The 24759-nt window shown below is 33.5% G+C and overlaps 1 protein-coding gene across 1 annotated transcript in view; it reads left to right on the forward strand.

The window, feature by feature from the left end:
- LOC145692571 (inter-alpha-trypsin inhibitor heavy chain H4-like) overlaps positions 1 to 24759 on the forward strand; it is a 123469-nt gene that overhangs the window by 63499 nt on the left and 35211 nt on the right. The window contains exons 9-10 of the mRNA XM_081767881.1: positions 10315 to 10629; positions 16248 to 16329. Of these exons, the coding sequence (XP_081624007.1) occupies positions 10315 to 10629; positions 16248 to 16329 (397 nt within the window). The remainder of the gene's footprint in view (positions 1 to 10314; positions 10630 to 16247; positions 16330 to 24759) is intronic.

The raw sequence follows: 24759 nt of genomic DNA on the forward strand, positions 1-24759 counted from the left end.
GCCCCCGCCAAGTGAACTTTGTGGTGGACAAACACCGTGCTCGTGGGTTTTCTCGGGGTTCTCCCGTTTCCTCCCACTTTCTTCATTCCACCATTTCTCATCTCTCATTATCACCGTCTCCTTTAGCCTAATCGGCATAACCGTGGGACGTAAAACTCAAAGATTTCATTTCATTTTCATTTGGTGGTATGTACTCCTGTTCCCATACCATTATTTCTCTCCTCCCTTTTTATCTTTGTTGTATTACCACTGGAGGGACTAGCTTGTTGTTCCGACACGTTTGGAAAATATTTAGTTTTCCCACGGAAGGATGTATCGTAAATTAAGCAATTTTTTTTGTTAATGTACCTTTATTTCATTTCATTTCTAGCAAATTACTAACTTTTTAGGAATTAAAATTTGAACACAGACTTAGTGTTGTCTAGGACTGTACAAAATACCAGAATATAAAAGTTTCTTCTCTGTCTGTACCTATCAAGCCTTATACACATAATACGAGAACCAGTGGCGGAGGTTGGACGTTAAAAGTGGGGGGCAAGACATGATCTGAACAATTGTATATCAATGTTAGATTTCCTGATTGTTTCTAACACTGTTTGATGAAAGGTTGTATAACTAATAGGATACTATCTTTTTTCACTTAAAATACCGCATATTGTATTTCTATTTTATTAAGTAAATTCATAAGAGCAATACAGGTAGGTATTAACCGTTTATACTCTTAAACAACGAAAGTGTAAGAAGAGATTTGAGTTCTTGCTCATGAACATCTTAAAATTCTGTCTGGAAAATTGTGTGATTAGATTATTTAATAAATTTGCAAAACAAATAAATAGAAGGGACAATATTAATCATATTAATGTATAATGACGCTTGTTTTGCAGAAGTTATATTGAAACTGGGGATTAATGAACAACTTATACTTTTAATATGAAATAGTATATTTCTTAGAAAATGAAATACTGTAAGTACTGCAAACATATGCTATGACATTTAAAGAAATATGCAATTGCAATATTAATTGCTTTGAATTGCAATTAAAACGCAATTCCTGTAATTTTCTTAACTCCACGCGAAGACAAATAACCAATACGTACTCACGCAACGGCAAATATATGGCACCATTTTTTCTATGAAACAGTAAAACATACAAAACCTTTACCAGGGTCCACATTCTCGAAAATAAGTGAAAGTCAGGGAAAGGTCAGGAAGTAAAAATGTATCAGGTGAAGTCAGGGAAATGGCAGATTGGTCATGGAAAGTCAGGGAAAAATCGAATTAGGTCCATTGTTCAATTACTGAATTTATGAAATAGGGTTGATTTCTTTACTGTTAATGGATGCAAAATCTGGTGTTCTCAATGATGATATTGAGGGAGTCAGTGTTCTCTGATATAGTTGTTGAAACTAATTTTCTGCGAGAAACACATTTAACTGCATCCTGTCATATTTGCTCAAAAGGGTAGACGCTATTCTAGAAGAATTGCATGGTGCCAAGAGGATATCTGGACAAGTGGCTGAGAACGCGAAGTAGTAGTATCTCCAGCTCACAGTGAAAGCTCAGGCACGAAGAATTTAAGGAACACTCGAGTGAATTCATAGCCAATGACAGAGATTGTATTGGACTTGATGAATTTTTTACTTAGTGTTAGGAAATGGGAAGAATTTCGTTGACTTATGGTCAGTTATGAAATTGTGTTTTATCTTTTTTTCACGGAAACGCACTTTTTGAAAGTGGTTTCACAATAAATAAAATTCTCATTGTTGACAATTTACAAGAAGAATCTCTGGTGGTTCAACGGATCATATATGATTCTGTGATGAGAATATGTGGATCATCAGGATTAATAATTACGAGAGGTATGATAAATTCAGTGAGAAGTTCAATGAGACAATATCAAGTGTATTTGGAAAATAAAAGAGAAATAAATGCTGGAGACGAGAAGAGGAGGGAGAAACGGAAGATTCAGCAACAACTAAAGGTGTTGGAGAAAGAAGAAAAGAAAATTAAACTGCGGAGACAACAAGAAGGATATTCAGATCAATGAGAAGAAAACTATGCAAGGAAGGATGAAAACAAATTTCTAAATGGGTTGCATTTAACAACTGCACCAGCAAAAGTATGTGTTACATAATGTGTGTGTGTTTTTTTTAATAATCAGTAAAATCATGTATGAACTGTTTATTACTATAGGCAATATTATAATATTGTAATTGGTATTATAATGTTTAGTTTTTCCATATCTTACGTACTCTGTATACTGCACACTTTCGTTTGTAACTTTACAATTTGTGTAATATGTAGGCCTAATCAATATCGGCCTAATCTATATGTTTGTAAATTTACATTCGTTTCGAAAGAAAATTGAAAAAAGAAAGAAACAGAAGCGGAAGAGAACAACTCCAACTATTGGGAGTGTAGAGGCTGGGGTTTCTTTCTTTTTCTTTATTTTTAAGTTATTCACGGGTCAGGGAAATCTGGAACTTTCGTCATGGAAAGTCAGGAAAAAGTCAGTTTTTTTCCTCCAAATTGTGTGAACACCCTGTTTACATTTTTCAAATAAAACTATATAAATTAGGGCGTCACTTCAAAAAAGTGGAGGGCAACTGCCCCCTCTTGCCCCCCCCTAATCGCCGCCCATGACGAGGACCCACTTTCATAAGGAAACTGAAAGAATCACAAACAGAAAGCATATGCAAATTCATTGCTGCTTCCAGACAAGGTGGTTCAAGACACTTAAAAACTACAAAATAAAATATTAATAAAATACAAGCCACAGAAACAATCTTAATTGTCCATATAAACATAGGCGTGCGTACGTGGGAGCAAGTGGGAGAGCTCGCCCCACCTAATGTTTTGGCATTGCGTTTTTTTCGATTTTTTAAAAATAATTTTCTCAGCTAATATGAATTATATTTCACAAAAACAGACCCTAAAAGACGTCTGTAATCATCGCTATACAAAATAACACTTTGAACTTTGCAATACTCGACCAAAATTTCCCAATTTAATTATATTTCAGTCTTTCTTCCGTTTGTTTCCTCCCAGCAGAATATTATCACACACATACTATCTGTAGGCGCCGACTCTAAAAGGGAGTTGGGGCGAAGCTTTTCTGTTCCTTCTCTCCAATCTAAAAGCAGAGGGGTTTTGCTCTTATATAATTATAAAGAAAGTAATGATTACAAGGTGGTTGCATATCTTCATGAGTACCACTATTGATTCCCCCCCCCCCCTAATCCAAAGGGTCTGCGCACGCCTGTGCATATAAATACATGTAACCGAGACCTTCTTCACTCCCTGAAAAAATCAAAATTAAATAATAGCATGGGCAATTAGGACATAAATTGTGATAACAACATTTATATGCGTAGTCGTCACCAATTACAAAAGGAGAATCATAATGGTTTTAAAGTTTTCCATTGTAAAGCACCTACACTAGAAGCATTACGATCCTTGTGTTTGTAAGTAATAATATGCTAGTATAATTAATTCATATTATACCTCTCCTACATCAAGAGAAGACATTTTTTCTTCCAAAAGAAAAATATCTCCTCGCCTTTACTCACAACCTGTCAATTTTAACAGTGATCTTTCTCAAGGAAAAGACTTCTCAAGTAGACTTCAATCTTCCAAATCGACACCCTTTGTATCAAAACTTGTAGAATCGGCTGAAACATTTCAAGATATAGACTGTAGTAATGATCAATTAGAAAAATTTCAAAAAGATACATTTAAAATAACAGAATTACTTATACGGTACAACGCTTCAATTGAAGCAGATCCTTGCGATAATGATCTCCAAATGAAGTCAGACGCAGTAATACAAGAATTATTATCAATTTTTAACCTACAATAAAAAAAGAGGTTTTCCAAAAAAAAATCCCTTAAAAGTAAATAATTATGGATAATGTTACTAATAGAAATTTGGTTATAGTTCAATGGAACGCACAAAGCATATATGGAAAACTCTTCCATTTAAAATCATTAATTAATATATTTTCACGTGATATAGTTCTTTTACAGGAAACATGGTGAACACCGAAAATTCCCTTAAAAATTAAAGGCTATAATTGCATCAACCAACTGAGACAAGATTCACATGGTGGTATTGTTATTTGTATTAAAAATAATATAAAATATCAAATATTTAATTTGCAACTAGCAAATCATCACAATTATATTCAATATATTGGTATCCAAATTTACAACATAAAACTAGTTAATTTGTATATTCCACCAAAAATAAAAGTAAATATTTCATTTTGGAAATCGTTACTACTTAACAACCAAGGAATCGATTACATCTGCGGAGATTTCAATGTCTCATATATTATATGGGGATCAAATAGAACAGAATCTGCGAGGCGAATATTTTTAAAAGTACTGTCGGAATCACCATTCATTTTTCCCAATGATGGCTCTCCTACCAGAATTCAAAATAACTCCTTCAGTGTACCTGACCTAACCTTAACTAAAAGTGATCACTACATACAAACAGAATGGTCAACTTATTTCCATACTTGTAATAGTGATCATTTTCCAATAATTTTTAAAACATATACTGTTACCCAAATACCTGTTTCCGCTCAATCTAATAATTAATGTTCAAATCAAAACTACACCATGTAGCAAAAGATATTAATTGGACAGTCTATAATAACATAATTCAGGAAAAAATTATTCATCTTAATAAAGATCAGGATATTTTTTAACTAATTAAAAATACTTCTCGGCCTTATCTTCAAAAAACAAACAAAAAATAAACAGAAATAACAGAATAAATCAACGACCACGGAGCAAACCAATATGGTGGAATACAGAATGCCAAAAAGTATTAATAAGTGTATATCAGCTTTTAAATTACTTATATCAATGAAATCTCCTTCAAATTTTGTCAACTATCAAAAACAAAAAGCTTTATCAAAAAGTATTATAAATATTACCAAAAGATAACATTGGCAAAATTTTTGCAATACTTTGTCGGAACATACATTAACATACAAAATTCGGAATTTTTGGAAGAAATTCAGGAATAATCAACAGGAAATAAAAATGCAATAACATTATACGAATCCTGTTGGATTGAGACATTTCACAGTAAATTAACACCTTGTTCAGTTAACAACGACAGAGTGCTTTTAAGCTCATACTTATTCAACAATCCTAATCCTGCTTTAGACAAAGATTTCAATATGTCGGAATTGGAATTAGTAGTTAATAATTTGCACAAAAATTCAACTTCAGGTATTGATGGTATTGGTTTTACTCATTATAAATAATTTCCACCAGGTTGTCGTCAAATTTTACTTAACTATTATTAACTATTGGAACTCTTGCAACATTCCACCACTATGGAAAAAACTCCTTATAATTCCAATACCGAAACCTAAACAGCCCAATAACATATCAAATAATTTTCGATTATTAACTTGTGCAATTAAGATATTTGAAAATTTAATATTAAATCGACTTATGTGGTTCATAGGGCATAACCAAATTTTTCCCTTCAATATAACAGGTTTCAGGGAAAACATTTTTCAACTTACGATGCGTTGACATTACTTATATCAGATATTTATAAATCTTTTTATTCAAGATAATCACTATTAGTTGTTTCCCTAGATAGTCAGGGAGCATATGATAATGTTATTTTAGATATTCTGATTTAAAAATGCACCAACTTAAAATTCCGGGTAAAATGACAACAATTATACATAATTCTTTAATAAATAGGAAAATTTATATCAAATTGAACAACTCGTACTCCACTCTTAGGGAAACGTCACTAGGAATTCTACAAGGAAGCAAACTTAGTCCAATCATCTTCAATATATATCGGATTTACTGAAAAACAACTGGTATTCATGCCACATGATTGGATTTGCAGATGATGTCCTGTTAAACATTCAAACTAATAATATTAGTGAAAGTATTCTTATATTAGAACGTAACCTAAATAAAATAAATAACTGGATGGTACAGAATGGTTTAGAACTAAACTGGAAAAAAAAATATCATTTTTACCAGAAAGAGGAACATTAAACAATATGGTATTCAAATACAAAATATCAAGATAAATTCTGACAGTTCAATGAAATATTTAGGCATGTATCTTGACAGGAAATTAAACTGGAAGAAACATATACAACATCTTCTGAAAGGGTCAATGAAATATCAGAATTTACTCAGATGTCTGGCATCAAAGAAATTGGGAATAAATGCTTTCTCTCTAGTAACTATCTTCAAACAAGGATTCATGTCAAAAATAGCCTATGGTATTATATTTGTGAATCACATTCAATCTCGTTATATAAAATTGGAAAAATCTTTATACTCTTTAGCGAAATTAATCTTTCCGCAACCAGCATTCTGTCGAAAGAGAGCTTTACCTGTACTAACAGAAATTGGATGTAATCCAATCCAGTTATTCATCGCCAAACAAGCACATCAATTTATTTTAAATGCTTTGGGAAAATCAAACTCTCTGATCATTAATGGCTTACAACAGATTGATGTAATTTTACAAAAAAAGGACTACGCCTTTTTCTAGGAACAAACCTTGAGTCATTAGAGCATATATCAATTTAAAAAATTTGAATCCCTATATCCAGAAGGTACCTGTCTTAAGTTGCTTTGTGTGGGATTATCAAGTAAATTTGACACAGATTAAACCCATCATATCTAATTATATCAAAATCTATCATGAAGACTTAAAACAAATAATTTATTAGAACATCTGGAAAGCAAGCATTCAATCATTTGATGAAGCCACCATATTTATTTATACAGATGCCTCTAAATTTCCTAACTCTACAGTTGGTGCAGCAATACATATCCCAGCAAGTTCATGTACCATAAAATACAAATTGCCAAAATATACATCTATTTTTGAGGGAAAAGCATTTGCAATACGTCAGGCCTTACTGTATATAAAACGAAATAAAATAACAAAATCTACTATTTGCTCAGACTCCTTGAGTGTATTCTCTTAATTCAACTCATTGGGATAAATGCACTACTTGGCTCATATTAAATATCAAACATATCTACGCAATTATGTCAGAAAACAAATACCAAATAACATTAATTTTCAGCAAAGCACATGTCAATCTGGATCCAAATTCTAACATCATTGATACAGCTGCTAAAAATGCATGTCAAGAAGGACAAAATATCAACATCAAACCAAGACCACAAAATTTTAAATTTATGGTATCTGAGTGTATCAAATCAGAACTCAACAACTGGAGAGAAAAGAACACTTGTTTACCTGGAAAACTTTACTGGGAAATCTACGAAAACAATACAGTAAACTCTTTCAAACATTTAGCTTCATGGACTAGAAGAGAAGTAATAATATATTATCCTATCTTACTCATTACTGCACTAACTCCGATAAATTTAATCCAAATTAAAAAGAAAGAAATATATCATTGTTGGTGTGACAAATGTGTTGGCACTTTAGATCACCTCATATTTGAATGCAATTTATATAATCTTCACAGAACTAATTTTCTCCAAAAATTACATTCCATTTTGGGATACGCACCATTCTCTTACAAATATATTTGGGCATCAAAAAACTGGAACGGAATAAGAACAATAGTACAATTCATATCAAAATCAGGACTCAACTTATAAAAATAAATAAATAAATAAATAAATAAAAACAAAATAAATTATGTTTACTTCAGAGTTTACAATACAAGGAGGTAATATGTCAATTTAAAAAGAAGTACTACAAACAGATAATAATTCAGTTCTTATGGGTAGTTTTAATAGAATTCATAGAGAGAGAGAGAAAAAAGAAAATATATAAAGAATTAAAAAAAAAACAAGTATTACCTCCAAGGAGGAAGAAAAATCTAATCATATCAAACAAACCGACTATTTCCAACATTTGTTGCACAAATCTTTCTGGGGTAAAAAAAAAGTTAGGAAACACCTGAATGGTGAAGAAAACAAAACAAGATAATTGTATTCTCACTAAATTCTTTTATCTTACTTGTATCTTGACAATGCTATAAGTAAGGACAGAAAAAGTTTTAAGACTCGATTTTTTAATTTATTGTAAATTGTAAATCTGTACCAATATAGAAAATAGCAAAGTTTATTTATAGTACAGCTTTCAAAGCAGCTTCCATTGTCACTTAACTATTATGGCTCAAGAGGTCTACCATCTGATTGCTGCAGCACTGATCTTTATTTGATAAACTTTAAGACTTAGACTTCTTCCGTACAGGGAGAAGGCAAGAAAATGGTTCATGCCAGGATTTTCCATATTTACAGTCAGATCTTACTTTGTAATCAAGTCATGCAATTAGCACAAGATGTCTGTAAAATTACTGTGCACTCTGAATGCATGCTTCAATGCAAGTAATGTGTGACCTGGAAAACAAATTTTGTGCAAATTAATTGTACGGATCCATACATAAATTCATGAAATATATACACTTCCTTCTCTTTGCATTCACTTTTTGTACTTTCAGCAATCATTTTTAAGGTGAGCACTTGTATATCCCGGTGCAGATTCACTTTAAGACGTCTTGTGCAAAAACACCACCTAACCTGTGTTAGGTTACCACTAAAATGCACGAACACTATCTAACCGAGACAATGCAGGAGCGCAGCAGGAGGCCCCGAGCGTTAGCGAGGAGGTGCATCTGTAATGAGCAGGCGTGTCAGTGATCGTGGGTATGCCCGCAAACGAGGATTGTATAAAACCACTGATTTCATGATACAACGATATATAAGTGGTCCCCGCATTTACATTGTCACTTAGAAATCTGAAAAAAAAACTTACCTTCTACTATTGTGCACATGTCCACATCTTAGTACTATTTTATGCTGACGATTTGTAATAACTTCAGAAATTTGTAAAAACTTCACGAACACTTCAATGGTTCCGCTTCTTAACTCTTCACTTTCGTATAACCTGATTCACCTTCCTTCACTTTATACACTGTGCTCAATGGGTACATGAAGGGGAATATGTATAGAGCATGTTACATTTCGATTTCTATTTTTCTACGAACAAATCGTAAGAACACAACGTACTTCAATTATTCACAAACTATTCTATTACAATATTATTACTAATTTGTTCTGCAAATTTTAGAATTTGTGCATCCATCAGTACTTACCTTATGGACGAATACGTGTGTAGCAGGTTCGACTTTCATTAATGTATTCTCACAGGTAAGAACAAATCATAATTTGATTATTTACACACTACTCTATATGAAAATATTATTACAAATTTCTTCTATAAATTTTATAAATCACTGGATCCGGATCCGTACGATCAATCTGTATCACAAAGGTCTTCGCTACAATAACGTGTAGAAGTATAGGCAGGCATGTTCGCACTTTAAAAGGGATCCGTTTTCAATACTTTATACAAAGCGTTTGAAAATTGTGTTACTTTCAGTGGACAGAAACTTACCGTATACACTCTTATATGTAAGTCACAAAAAACTGAAATTGAAGCAATACAAATGAAATTTCCAAGGTACTTATATTTCAAAAAATATTTTGTTTCATCATATCAGAGAAAAATCTCGTACACGTGGTTATTAAAAAAATTTCACAATGTCATATTAACAAACAGAACGATTGTAGCCCAGCAAATGTTCCTATATAAAGTTATCAATGGATTAATTGATGATAGTACGTTTTTGGAAAGAATATGCTTTAACGCTACCCTATGTAAATTAAGAAATAGGAATTTTTGGTAAATAAAATACCTAAAAGAGAGGGATATAAAAATTCACCATTATTTGCAATGTGTGAAGTATACAACATATTAGTAAAAATATGTGATCTGGATTTTAGTTTTAAAATGAAAAACTATTGTAATTTGATGGAAACTTATATAAATTCGGAGTTTATTTAAATCCCTGTCTGTAAATTGCATGTTTGTATTTTTCTTTTAATAGTGTAGTTAGTTTAGGGTTTCATTTACTTAGGGTTTGTTTTAAATTAACAACGTAGATGTAATGTTTTATGTAAGACTCCTGTAATTGGGATTCTCCTGTTGGAGTCAGCGGATTTAAAATAAATAAATATATTCAACTAAATATTAATAAAAATTACACTAATTATTAATCCAATGTTCTCGGTATTGCTGCCAGAGTGAGTGTTGCTGTGCTGAGCTTTCGTTACCATACAGAGATGCCGCTGTATGGTAACGAAAGCTCAGCACAGCAACACTCACTCTGGCAGCAATTCCGAGAACATTGGATTAATAGTAGACACCAGCAAAGCTTCAAGATCATATACTCTAATTATTATTTATTTTCTTTTGTTAAGGTTGAAGGCGTGACGAAACATGATTTCCATTTCTTCAGGAATGGATCAGAATTGGTTGTTGCTGGAAAGCTCAAAGTGAAAGATAGTAAAAGTCTAACTGGATTAATAAGTGGAATTACGTCCAACAGTACATTCGAGGCCAATATTCCGACCCCAGATATAATTGTAAATCCAGACGGTTCCAATGATGGTTTCTTGAAGAGAATTTGGGCATTTCTTACCATCAAGCAGCTTTTAGAACAGGAAGTGAATTCTACTAAATATGATGATAAAATCAACAACTTAAAGAAAGAAATCTTAAATCTTTCGCTAGAGGTAAGAATTGTTGTTATTGAATTCTGTGAATACTACAGGGTGGTCACACGGTCCCGTTACCCCTAAAAATAAGTAACATAAACCACTATGAACAACAATGCTTTCGAGAAGTTGTATTGAGGTAGGAAATATTAAGGGGCCAAAGGATCAGTCTGTCAACCGTCATTCTCATGACAAAGGACAATACGCCGCCATGTTTTGTGCAACATTTTGCGGAGCATTTTAGTTGTAACTTGAGTGAAAGCTTGTTTCACAGCTGCTGTCAGTTCGGCAGTGGTATCGTAACGGTTTCGTGCAACGATGCCCTTTATGAACCCCTATAGCGCATTATCACAGGTGGTGAGGTCTGGGCTTCATGGTGGCCAGGCAAGTGCTGCGGGCAGATCCGGACTACTACGAGCAATCCAACGCCCAGGAAAGACTTCCGTAAGATATTCCCGTACGGCGAGGGCATAATAGGCAGGTGTCCCATCATGCTGACACCAACATATCTCGTTAATTACGTATTCCTCCAAGAGAGGAACAAACCAGTTCTGCAACATGTCCAGGTATCAAAGGGTAACGATACTTTGTGGTCATCCTGTATGAGACAGTAAGAATAATTCTTGTTTTAGTTAATTACTTTTCATTAAATTTAAATTCAACATTATCTTAGTTCCAACAATGAGAACTTGTATAAGGTTTATTGTTTGTGTTTTGTTTAATGAAGTTTGGCAAAGTCCCTGCAGACCTTCCTGATTTTTTTTTCTAGAAGGGAACAAAATCAAAATGGAAGAGGACTGCACTTGGACTGCACTATTTGTTAAAGGACGTAAGTGCCTTGTATAAGAGTAACATGTAACTGCACTTTCATTTATCTTAGCTCAAGGGGGAGAGGCATTGACCAATTCTGGGGAAAACTTCGGAAGAAACATTGGCCATCTGTATTTTGTTTCATACTGGATTACACATTATGGATCATAGAAAAATATCTAAGTTATGGATAATAATTAGTTTGAAACGATCATTACTAAAATATTATCGTTCCAATTTTCTTTTAACCGTAACGCAGTTAATTGGTTGCAAAAGTGGCTATTGCCAATACGTTTAATTGAATTTGCTCATCACAGAAGAACGAAAGCAAGAATAAACAAGTTGAGAATGGTCCAAGAGCATTGCGAAAACAAACTTAATTAATTTTAGAATTAAATTTTTCTTATTAACTTCTACAGGCTTTATACCATTGATTCTATAAACTTTTCTATTATACTAATTAAACAATTCTTGTAATATATCTATCCATTTATAATTTCCTATGAGTACTAATTTATTTTTCCACATGTTTTCTTTAAGAGCACTATTAAAACATTTTACGCTATATTGTTCTACTAAGACATATGCTCAAAATGGAGGACTCAAAATTGGAAAATTCGCAAAATATCATCTGTCTATGACTTACGGTCCCCCGAGATATGGCTCCTTAAATCTCCCGAAATCCGAAATTTTTGGCCAATATCTGGGGAACTTTTTGGTACCAAAATGTTCACCATCCTCCTAGGTATTGATCAAAACCATTGTCATATCTCTATGACTTACGGTTCCCAAGATATGACTCCTTAAACTTCCCAAAATCGGAAATTTTTTTTGGCCAGTATCTCTGGAATGATAAGAGTGACACAAAGAGAAAAATCCATCACTTTCTCAGATAATTTTTGATTCTGTATCGAATGGAGGGTTCAAAATTGAAAAATTCACATATAATAGACACACATACACACAGATATAGAGAATTCTGTAAGAAACTTTTTAAGTTTGTTGTAAAAGGAAATTATGATAATAAATAAGTTTAAAATAAAATCAATTATTATAAACTTAATAATACAGGAACTAATTTTAAACATATAAAATTTGTAAGAAGAACAATTTTAAGGAGTTTGGACGGACACATGGACAGACAGGGTAAATATATAAAAGAGTTAGAACGGACGCACAAAAAACAGAAAAAATATATAAAAGAGTTGGGACGAACACATGGATAGACAGGGTAAATATATAAAGAAATTAGGACGGAGATACGGACAGACAGGGTATTTATATAAAGGAGTTTGGACGGTTGTGTATAGTATTTTTTTCAATTGTAAATGAAAAATGAAATATTTTAGTTTTAAGTTCAACAGTTATGCAAAAAGAAATGGATGATTATTGACAGTTAATTAATACGAAAAGAATTGGTGTAATGGGAATGTGTTAGGAAGTGGGGGAACTGTGAGAAAACCCATGTTCACCACAAACTCACATAGCCTGGGATCGAACCAGGGACCTCTCGTACTAGAAATAAGTACTCTATCATTTAGGCACCAAGTCCCAGTTCTTCAATTGTAGTTAATATCGCCATATTACAAGTCAATACTCAGTTGGACTTAGGGCTCCTTCGTGGTTAAGCGGTTAGCGTACGTGCCTTTGGTGTGGAAGATCCGGATTCAATTCCCGGGAAGAGCTCATGTGGTTCGGAATCCACGTTAATCAGTAAGTCCCATCTAATATAGCCTCGCTGCTGAAAGGGACGTTAAACTCAAAATCAACTCAACTCGGTTGGACTTATACACTACACCAAACTATAAATGTATATGTGCTACTTATTGCTATTTACTGCTATTTACACCTATTCACTGCTATTTATTGATTTGTATTGCTATATGTGCTATTTACTACTATTTCTAGCACTGTCCGTCCGTTGTTCGTGTGTCTGTCCAAACTCCAAACTGCAAACTCCTTTATATATTTACTTTCTCTGTCCGTGTATCCGTCAAATTAATTTTATATTTATCCTGACTGTCCGTGTGTACGTCCAAACTTCTTTATATATTTACCCTGTCTGTTCTTGTTTCCGTCCAAACTCCTTTATATAAATACCCTGTCTGACCGTATCTCCGTCCAAACTTCTTTACATATTTACCCTGTCTATCCATGTGTTCGTCCTAACTTTTTTATATATATTTTTTCTGTTTTTTGTGCGTCCGTTCTAACTCTTTTATATATTTAGCCTGTCTGCCCATGTGTCCGTCCAAACTCCTTTATAGGCCTATATATTTACCCTGTTTGTCTGTGTGTAGTCCAAACTCATATATTTACCGTCTGTCCATGTGTCCGTCCAAACTCCTTTATATATACTTTTACCTTGTCTCTGTGTACATCGAAACTCATATATTTACCCGGTCTGTCCATGTGTCCGTCCAAACTCCTTTATATTTTTCCTTGTTTGTTTGTGTGTAAGTCCAAACTCATATATTTACCCTCTCTGTCCATGTGTCCGTCCAAACTCCTTTATATATATTTTTACCTTGTTTGTCTATGTGTACGTCCAAACTCGTATATTTACCCTGTCTGTCCATGTGTTTGTCCAAACTCCTTTATATATATTTTTATCTTGTTTGTCTGTGTGTATGTAAAAACTCATATATTTACCTTGTCTGTCCATGTGTTCGTCAAACTCCTTTATATATATTTTTACCCTGCTTGTCTGTGTGTATGTAAAAACTCATATATTTACCCTGTCTATCCATGTGTACGTCGAAACTCATATATTTACCCTGTCTGTCCGTGTGTCCGTCCAAACTCCTTTATATATATATTTACCTTGTTTGTCTGTGTGTACGTCCAAACTCGTATATTTACCCTGTCTGCCCATGTGTCCGTCCAAACTCCTTTATAGGCCTATATATTTACCCTGTTTGCCTGTGTGTAGTCCAAACTCATGCATTTACCCTGTCTGTTCATGTGTTTGTCCTTACCCTGTTTTTTTTTTTTTTTTTTGTGTGTACGTAAAAACTCATATATTTACCCTGTCTGTCCATGAATCCGTTCAAACTCCTTTATATATTTAACTTGTCTGTCTGTATGTCCGTTAAAGTGAAAAAATCTCAACAACTACTCGATGGATACCTATCACTTTTGATGGATATTTCAACTGAAAGTGATAGAAAATTGCCACTTCCGCCTTTAACGTTGAACAAAATAGTAATAGAGAGCGAGAAGGAGTTTTGTTACAATCGTTTAAGAGATCTAATAATACATTTCATCTCCATCCTTAATTCTCTACTTAAACCGGAAATGAAAGAAATCTTCTACACTTCCGGTTTCAATACTGAGAAAAGGCGACATGATGGCCAAGTGGTAGAGCGTTTACCTCTGATGCGTAGGGGACCCAGGTTCGATCCCCGACCAAATAAGTTTGCGATGCTCAACATCGTATCTGTGGATTTTCTCAGGGGTACTCCCGTTTTTCTCACACATTTTCATTCTACCAATTCTTCCATCATCATTATTCACTTGCCTTAATCATCCGTCTCCCTTAGCTTAAGGGGCATAATCATGGGACGCTAACTGAAACATTTCATTTCAATATTGAGAAAATATCTCGCCAAGTGCTTCACGTGATATACGTGTCACATTGTTACTTTCTTAATACAAAGAATCAATATTTATGTGTAACTACAGCAATTTAAAACAATACTAATTTCTCAACTCTGTTATTAGGTACACTCATGTCTAAAATTATTGTCGCACATCTATAACTGTCTTCTAGTAAGAATATAATTAGATAATGATTTTGCAGGGTACTTTTAATACTGATATTATGTGTATAATCGCGAAACATATATTTGTGGTAAATTTCATAGAAAAAGAATTATAAATACAAAAATTAGAATGAGTAAAAGAAAATGTTGCTAAAGGGACAAGAAAGGTTTAGTTTCGTTTTATTGTTCATAATTACTGCTCTTTTGACATGAAAGTTGCCACATACATGTCTTTGAGGATTATACACGTACAGGGACGTACGGAAGGGGGGGACACGGGGGTCCGGACCCCCCCGAAATTTCGACTTTTAAAAAATTTAGCCTAATTTTAGGGGCAATTTTAGCAATTTTAATATAAAATAGCTTCATATTTAGTTTGAACCCCCCCCCCCGAAATAAATTCCTGGGTACGCTACTGTACACGTAGTAACATTATAAGAAATAACGGACCAATTCGTTATCAAATTATATTCCTACAACAACATATTTATAGACATGCGACAATAATTTTGGACATGAGTGTACATATCTACTATTTTCTTTGTGTTGTATTCATTTAATAATTATAATGTTATCCTATGTATTATAATTACAGTTTCGTTATAAAATTCTACAAATAAAACCTACTCTATAGCAACTATTTCCAACTGGTCATTGTATGACGTAGGATCATGTTTTGACGACCGTGGAAGGAGCAAAGGCAAGAGATAGAGCAAATGGAGTGAAATGACGGTAGAGGAATGGAATGAAACGAATCTTTTCGGTATAGACATGAATACTCGTGAATCCACGAGTAGCGTATTTGTAAAACCATCGACCATACTATCTATAGTCTTGTTTGGGTATTGCCACTATCTTCTATCAACGCCAACTTTCTTCTTTGTTCCTTTCTCTCTGTGTGGTTGATTAAAAACGGGGGCAGTAGATGATAACGTCAGAGAATATCCTGTTGTATGTGATTGCTCTGGAGCATAATCTTAAAACTTCACAAAGAAAACATATACCTAAGTGGGTTTGTATCGCTTCCAGAACGTAATTATATTAAACTTATGTTTTTTTCAGCATTCGTTCGTAACTCCATACACATCATTAGTTATAACTAAACCAGGTGAAAATAAAATTACACTGAATGACGAACTGAGTGGTAAGTTATTAATGATAATCATATTTTTTAAATGTATATTTAGTCAGACATACATAAAAAAGGCAAAATGTGAAGTCTACGAGCTCCAATCATAAAGTTTGCAGGAGGTATGAGTTTTCAACACATACGCACACACAAAAGTCTAAAGTATATCTAAATTAATGCCTTATAAAATCATAATCTATCTGCTGGAGCGTTGCATTAATTGTGATTCAATATCGTGTTTTGTGTTCTCTTTTTGTTTTGCTGAAAACATCTTCAGGTTAGTATATTTATAAAAACATTTTAACTGACTCAATTTTTGCAGATGGACTTTAACATACAGTCATTTATCCAGTAGATGGAGTTTTGTATCAGTGCATGTCTTTCAACGTAGAAAAAAATGTTTAGGTTGTCTTTATAACAAAATTATTTCTGAAAGCAATAAAGTTTGCTCTTTGAAAACATATATAACTTGTTATATCTTGTAACAATAGTTCTTACATGTGCAAATAATTTTTGTTAACACTAACTAACTCTCTCATTCTATGGTTTATGGAACCCGAAGGTCCAATGCCTTGTTCACAAAAGCCGTCCATTGACTTCTGTCCTTAGCAAACTAGATTCAGTTTCTACTTTGAACTCTTATTTCTGCGAGATTTATTTTAATATTGTCCTCTCATTTGAGCCTAAATCTTCCTAATGGACGTTTTGCGATTATACTTTCAGTTAAAACTTTGAAGGCGTTCCCACTTTCTTCCATTTTGGCTACATGACCTGCCCACCTGACCCTCCTAGACTTGATGACCATATCAATTTGGTAAACGGTACAAATTTTGCAGTTTTTCGCTATGAAGTTCCCGTCATTCATCTTCTCGTTCCTCTTAGTTCCGAATATTCGTCTAATGATTTTATTCTCAAATACTTTCAGTCTGCGTTCTTCTCAGAGTAGATGACCATATTTCCCAACCATATAGCATTTAATCAACATGGGACAGAAAAAAATACATTGTGTTAGTACTTATTGTACACGTAATAACATATTATACAGAGTGTATCAAAAGTTCGGGACCACAAGTCAAACTCCATTATGAGTATGGACAAGAAAAACTGGAAAGAGGGACAACTTGTTGGAAATAGGTGGTTTACAATCCAAAATAGTGGAATTTTTTTAATCATACCAGCCGCTTGGGCTTCACCAATGGTGAAGCGTACTATGGGACTCTGAGGCCGGGCCTACTCTGTTGTCTATCGTATATTTTCTTTATCTTTGGTTTCTTATTAAATATAGTCAATACTTCAACATTTAGCTTTTTCGGTAACAAAATAGAAGGTTCGGAGCACTTGGAGACCTTCCGTCTGAGCCTCACCAGGTCGCTAGACAGGCTTACGGGCTATGCTGCTCAGGGAGCGAAGCTATTATCGCTGAGGATTACACGCATTGTTGGGAAAGTACTAAGACTCGCCTCTGGGAGTTTTGTTTTAGCGTTAAAAGCATCTTTCAATGCTAATACGTTATAAAATGATTTCCTTAACACAGAGTAAGCAGTTTCTGTGAATTATGTATTTCTATTAGTGGTAACTTGTTTAATTTAGATATATACTCTCAGAAGCTATTCAGAGTAGCTGTTTTTTTCCCACGTGGAGCCTGGTCCATAATAGATTGTAGAATATAAGTTTGATACATTAATTTCCCAAACGCTACCGTACAGGATAAAATAATAATAGTTGTGTGTAATTTTAGCTGAGTTTCCCATTTCATAGAATCAGTGGGGTATTTACGATTTTGTTTCGGGGGCTTTGCTTGTTTTGGTAGGGGCTTTGTGGAAATTCTGGAAATGAGGAAATTCTGCAGTATATATAAAACAACTAAAGGTTGCGATAAAACTTCAGTGAGTGCTTAAGCCCGGAAGCCACACCCTTAAATATATCACTGCATAGAATACGAATGTACTTTGTTTTCTTCTCCCAGTTTCAAATACGCAGAAAATGAAAACAGCAAGTGAGGATGTAATTCCCCTCATCCACCTTGCAAATCGCAGACAGAAAAAAGGAAATGTGAACTGCACTTCAAAATATTTGTAGTGGAGCTAAATGGGATATTCCATTAATACATATTGCACGTTTTTTCATGTAAATATTTGTTAAATAATAATAATAGACTACTTTCCGTTTACTTTTGCTTTTTTATTCTTTCTTGTTAAATTAAATAACAAAAAACTACTGTATACAGCTAAGAAATTTCTTTAAAATAAATAATTTGATAGATTTTTTTGTTTAACTCAATAAGGAAAACAATTCTGACTATAAACATTTTATGATACATTAAATGTTATTTGTATCATTAGTTTATCGGGTCTACCCTACTTATGGGACTACGCTTTGCCACTGGGTTTCACACTGGTAAGGCTCTCTATATTAAATAAAAACGCAACGTTGTCAGTTCAAAAGACTGTTCCCTTGATCCTCACCGTACTAACAACATAACATTGGTGAAAAATGGATTCGAGATTTTTTTTCAAGCTTCCGCTACATAACAACGTAAAATTTCCCTGTCTCACTTTTGCGTGCTTCTGCTTTTCGCACCTACTGCCTGCTGAACTGGATACATTGCTTTTTCCTTTAACACAGGACGCCTCGGTAGTGCAATTGGAAAAATTTTACCATTTCAGTCTGGAAACCACTTATTTCCAAAAACGTTCCTCTATTTCCATTTTCTTTGTATTTTTTACTTATAACATACGCCTATACATATACTTATGGCCTATATGACGTGTCCCGTCGATTCCTGTTCGGGAACGTTAAGTTCAATTACTGTTCAAAAAGGCACTATTTTTTATAACCTTAGAGGGTCCATTCCAATACTACTCTTTCGCTAGAGAGCGATTTTTATAATGATCTAGATTCGATCTAATATGTCTCTGTTCAATAGAGGGATAATTTTATAATGAGTTCCGAATCCAATCCTCTATCTCTATGAAGGGCAGGTCATTTATTTAACAGTAGGTTGGTCTCAGCGTTGGTTCAGAGACACCAATACGGATGAATGATATGCACACTGGACAAATTGTTCGGAAAACAAAGTTCGGGTCAAAACATTTGTGCAATATATGCTAAAGACGGATTCTAATTGCACGGATTCTAATTGCCGCTACAGCTAATATAGTTAAATTGTATAAAGCAATAATATAAATATGCTAAAAATGGAATGAGCAAATTAATTAGTATATTTTCATGCCTTAGTGTATACTTCTTGTTCATTTCAACTATAGGTTGGTGGGTAACTTGGAAATCTTAAAACTTTTCTTTTGCTTGCGAGAGCTGTTTTATACTTTGATAAGGCCCCTTCTTGGTAACTGCATCTAGACATTTTATCCTTGGTCTTCCTCTTTCTGGTTTTCCTTCTGTCTTTGCCTCTACCAACATGGCGATTCAATCGGAGTGCCGAATAAGATGGCCAAGCGTGCTGTTTCTTCTTTCTACTATTATCTTCATGATCTGTCTTCCGTCATTAGCTTCCTTTAGTACGTCTTCATTCCTTTTCCTTTCGGTCCATGATATACGCAGCAGTCTGCGCCAACACCACATTTCAAATGCTTTCAATTTGGATATTTCAACTTTTCTCAATGCCCACGTCTCTGATCTGTAAAGCGCCATTATGTAATTACGAGATTTGGAAAGGATGCGTGAAACTTGTACTTTTGTATTTTAATTCACACGGGCCCGGATTTTTTATACAGCCTGTACAAATAATTGAAAATTGAATATACATAGTTTATTATAAAATTCAATATTTGCACATAAAAAACAAAACATAAAAGTTTTCAGGTAATTGACCAGATGTGGGAAAGTTGAAAACACTGAGGAACACATAGGAGCACATTACAGATGGAACAGTAAAACGTAGTATCTTTTCTTGTCCATTTGCAACTTTGCTTTTTGTGCCTGTCTCCATCTAGTGTTCAAATTCGAACGAAGTACTACCAGTGAATGCGCAGAAGAGACATGCTGCAAACATTGCTTGTAGTTCATTTGCAATTAAAATGTAAAGCAAAGGAAAGGGTATGCATATCGTTCTTCCTATTGGCCATTAATTATACGATAGATTGAGTTCGTTACTCGTCCGGAGTGTATTGATGTTTTACATCCTGCAAATTGCTTCCTAATCTCATTTTTAACTTAAGCTTTTCACTTTGAACCACGTCTGAAAAAGAAAAGAAAAACATAGTATATCAGAAAACTCAAGACAGCAGAATCATTCAAGTCATCCATTGTAGGGTGCCAGTATTTATGTCCTACTATACAAACAAAAATATCGGCTTTCTATGGACGAATTTAGTGACTGTTTTCTTAAGTTTCCAAGTATTTAATAATTTTTTTCATATATTAGCTGTGGTGCAACGTGAATTATATGTTCTAAGATAAAGAAGCAACCTGCTTATTAAAGCAGCGAAGATGTTATTCTGAATATATCTACCTGAAGACTTTTCTAGCAAGGTAAAAACAGGAAACGAATGTTATTATTTGAAACTTTCATTTCTCCCTTCAAATTTCTCATTACATAATTAAAAATAATTCCCTTCATTTTTAGAATTACTCAAATTACCTCTTCTTTATAATTAAATGTAACGACTCAAATTTGCTCAAAATAAACGAAGATAACCTAGTTTACAGCTGTTAAGTTTCTGGATTTAGACATCATCTCATTTTGAAATGAAATTATTAGTAGATGTGCGTCGAAACTAAAGAGTCACTTGTTAAATAATAAAATTGTACTCTAATTTAGTATTCTGTATTTAAAAGTATTCTGTATTTCTGTATTCTGTATTTATTATGTTTCTCTAATACACTACTTAATTTTAGTTTGTCAGTACATAACCAATTCTACGGAAACTCTTGTGGCTAAATAGAATATTTTCAACTGAATATGAGAATTATTATTTAAAATAACAAATATATGTTTAGAAACATATTTATTCTTTACTTTTCTAAAATAAATCACTGTATTAATTTCATATTGTACATTTTTATAAACATTGTTTTCAAAATAGTTTACTTATGTCTTCTTAAACTATTTTACTTATTTGGGGAATTGAGTTTCAGCTATCAATACATCTTATTCAAGAGTAAAGCTTCAAAGCAATAATAAAACAGTAACAAACACAGGATTAAAATCTTCAGCTGAAACATTTAAGCCAAAAGAGACAATCAAAAAAATTTACGATAGTCAATTATTCTGAAAATGTCAAGTCAATGTAGTACGTAAGAAAAGAAGGACAATTAGAACACTTACTGGAAAATTTAACAACAGGTTACCAAATATCACATACTAAACTTGTATCAGGGTTTATTATTATTTTCCTAATAAATGGCGTGGGAGACCCGGGTTCGATTCCCGGAGGGAGCTCATGTGTTCGGATTCCACGTTAATCGGTAGGTCCACGTCTAATATAGCCTCGCTGCTGAACGGGACGTTAAACTCAAAATCAACTCAAATCAACTCACCTCAATTGTCTTAATAAAATTTTCAAACGTAATTTTGTATTCTAATGACAAATTTTCTTTTAACCTTAACATTGCTAATTTCATATGCACTATAAATATTTAAAGTGGCTTGGTAATCCCAAAATGGTGGGATTTTACCTTTAATAACATTCAAACTAACTAACTCTATGGCCTATGGAACCCAGAGCTTCAATGCCGCGTTCACAAAAGCTCTCCACTGACTTCTATCCTTAGCTAATTGGATCCAGTTTCTACTTTGTATTCCTATCTCTACGAGATCCATCTTAATATTGTCCTCCCATCTGCGCCTAGGTCTTCCTAATGGTTGTTTTCCGATGGGTCTTCCAGTAAAGACTTTGAAAGCGTTTCTACTTTCTTCCATTCTAGCTACATGACCTGCCCACCTAAGCCTCTTAGACTTGACGACCCTACAATGTTGGGTAAACCTGTTCTTTTATTTTTAAGACTTCGTAATTATAAATAACAGATTGGAATTTAGTACAAGCTAAATAACTTTTATACTCGTTAATCATTTTTCAAGGTTTAACGATTACTTGGATATCAAACTTTTTTTCACTAATATTGATCTTTTTCGTAAGTTCCGAGTGTGAAGATATACATACCCACTTTTAGTTTTAATTTCATGATTTGGACTTTCTAGAATTTCTAGACTGAAATTTTAAGTACGATCGTATTTGGTTATATCATTTTAGAAGAGTTCGTTTTGTGTAATAGCTTGTATCACGAAAAGTGATATTTAGTCTTTTTTGGTGTAATTAACTTACATGCCTGAATTACTATGAACGTGAAGTCAGTTACTGATAAATTTTAGTGTAAACGTTATTTCCTTCCTGCAAAACTAAGATTTTAAAAATCATATTTTATTATCATTATTTTAGTACCCTTATAGATAGTTAAATAGTCTTTTGCTAGCTAGGGGCTCCACCCCCAGACCCTCATGTGTGCTTAGCCTCGGGCCTCATAAACTCACAATTCTATCGAATTTCAAGTTTGTTTTCCTATTTCAATTAAAACAAGATTTTGTAGCCCAAGAAAATGCCCATTTAAATAACATGGGAATTTTTTCACTCCCCTTTAGACCCCTTAAAAACTAAAAAATATTCACTTTTGGCAATTTTCTTGTGAGTTGGTTCCGGAAGGCCATAATCATACCAAATTTTATCATTCTAATCCTGCGAAAGTGCCTAAACATTTTTGGGCTTAGAAGATGTCCCACATAAATAACAAATTTTTCAGTTGCAATAAAACCAATCTAAGTTGGAAATTTTTATTTTTATTATATTTTTTATTTTATCAAGCTTTTATTCCAAGTACCTTTAGTATGAGATTTATGTCCAAAAAAGATCCATTTAAATAACATGAGAAATTTCTTCATCTTCCTTTAGAACCCCTAAAAATTAAAAATATTCACTTTTGGCAATTTTTCTGTTGGTTAGTCCCGAAAAGCTACAATGATGTCAAATTTAATCATTGTAGTTCTACAGGAAGTGCCCAATAATTTTAGGTTGTAAAGGTATCCTATATAAATAACATGGGGAAGATTTTTCAGTTCCCCATGAAAGCACTCTAAAGTTGGAAATATTTATTTTTAGTGACTTACTTTGGTAACACTAACGAAAACGTACAAGCGTACCGAATTTTAAGTATTTATTTCAATTCCAAGTACCTATGAGATTATAGATCGAAGAAAGGCACACTTAAATACAATGGGGAATTTTTGGGGGACGCTCATTTTCCTCATGGAACCACCAACGCTCTAATCACTAGACAACGGTACCCCCTCATATATAGTGCATAAATAAATATGTAACCTATTCTAACAGGTAAAAACTACCAATTGTAGTAGATTGGCAACGAACGGTATACTTTTAAACGCTATAAAAACAAGTTTTATTGCATGCATGCATTAAGAAAACTGCACATGACAATGACATCATTAAACACGCCATTTTGTTCAGTTAGATGTGATCTCATTTTTGGATAATATCCTATCTCAATAGAAATTTAAACTGAAATCTTTCAATTAAACGTATCACGATTATGCATTTTTTAGACTAAGAGAGACAATGATTAAAGGAAGTGAATAATGATGGAAGAATTGGTGGAATGAAAAAGTAGGAGGAAAGGGGAGCACTACGAGAAAACTCCCGGACACGATGTTGTCCAGCAAAAGCTTACATGGTCCGGAATCGAACCAGGGAACCCACGTACCAGAGGTAAGCATTCTACCACTGAGCCACAATGGCCCTAATATAAATAAAAGCTTAAAACTTATTGATAGCTTTGTGGCTCTATCTTATTAACTATACTATGAACTGTCATCTTGCTAGCGTCCTTATGAAGAGGTTGAAGAAGTTATACTTAAATGTCAGTTTCACGGTCATAAGTAATAACGTGCTTCTTCTACAGCTCACAAAGAACTTAATTCTTCTAGAAATTATTTCATAAATCTTTTTCTGGCATGTTAAGGAATGTGCCATACCGAAATTATTTCAGAAATCTTCTTCTGGTATGTTAAGGATTGCGTCATACCAAGATTCATTCAGAAATTTTCTGGCATGTTGAGGAATGCGCCATACCGAAATTATTTCAGAAATCTTCTTCAAGCATGTTAAGCAATGTGTCATACCGAATTTCTTTGAAAAATCTTCGGGCATGTTCAGGAATGTTCCATACCGAATTTCTTTGAGAAATCTGGCATGTTGAGGAATATGCCATACTAAATTTTTTTGAGAAATTTGGCATATTAGGGAATGTGACATACCAAAATTATTTCAGAAATCTTCTATCATGTTAAGGAATATGCCATACTGAATTTCTTTCAGAAATCTTATTCTAGCATATTAAGGAATGTGCCATACCAAAATTCTTTCCGAAGTCTTCTTCTAGGATATTGAGAAATATACCATACCAAATTTTTTTCAG

This window comes from Thermobia domestica, chromosome 8 (genome assembly GCF_964235325.1).
Source record: "Thermobia domestica chromosome 8, izTheDome1.hap1.1, whole genome shotgun sequence".
NCBI classification, from domain to species: domain Eukaryota; kingdom Metazoa; phylum Arthropoda; class Insecta; order Zygentoma; family Lepismatidae; genus Thermobia; species Thermobia domestica.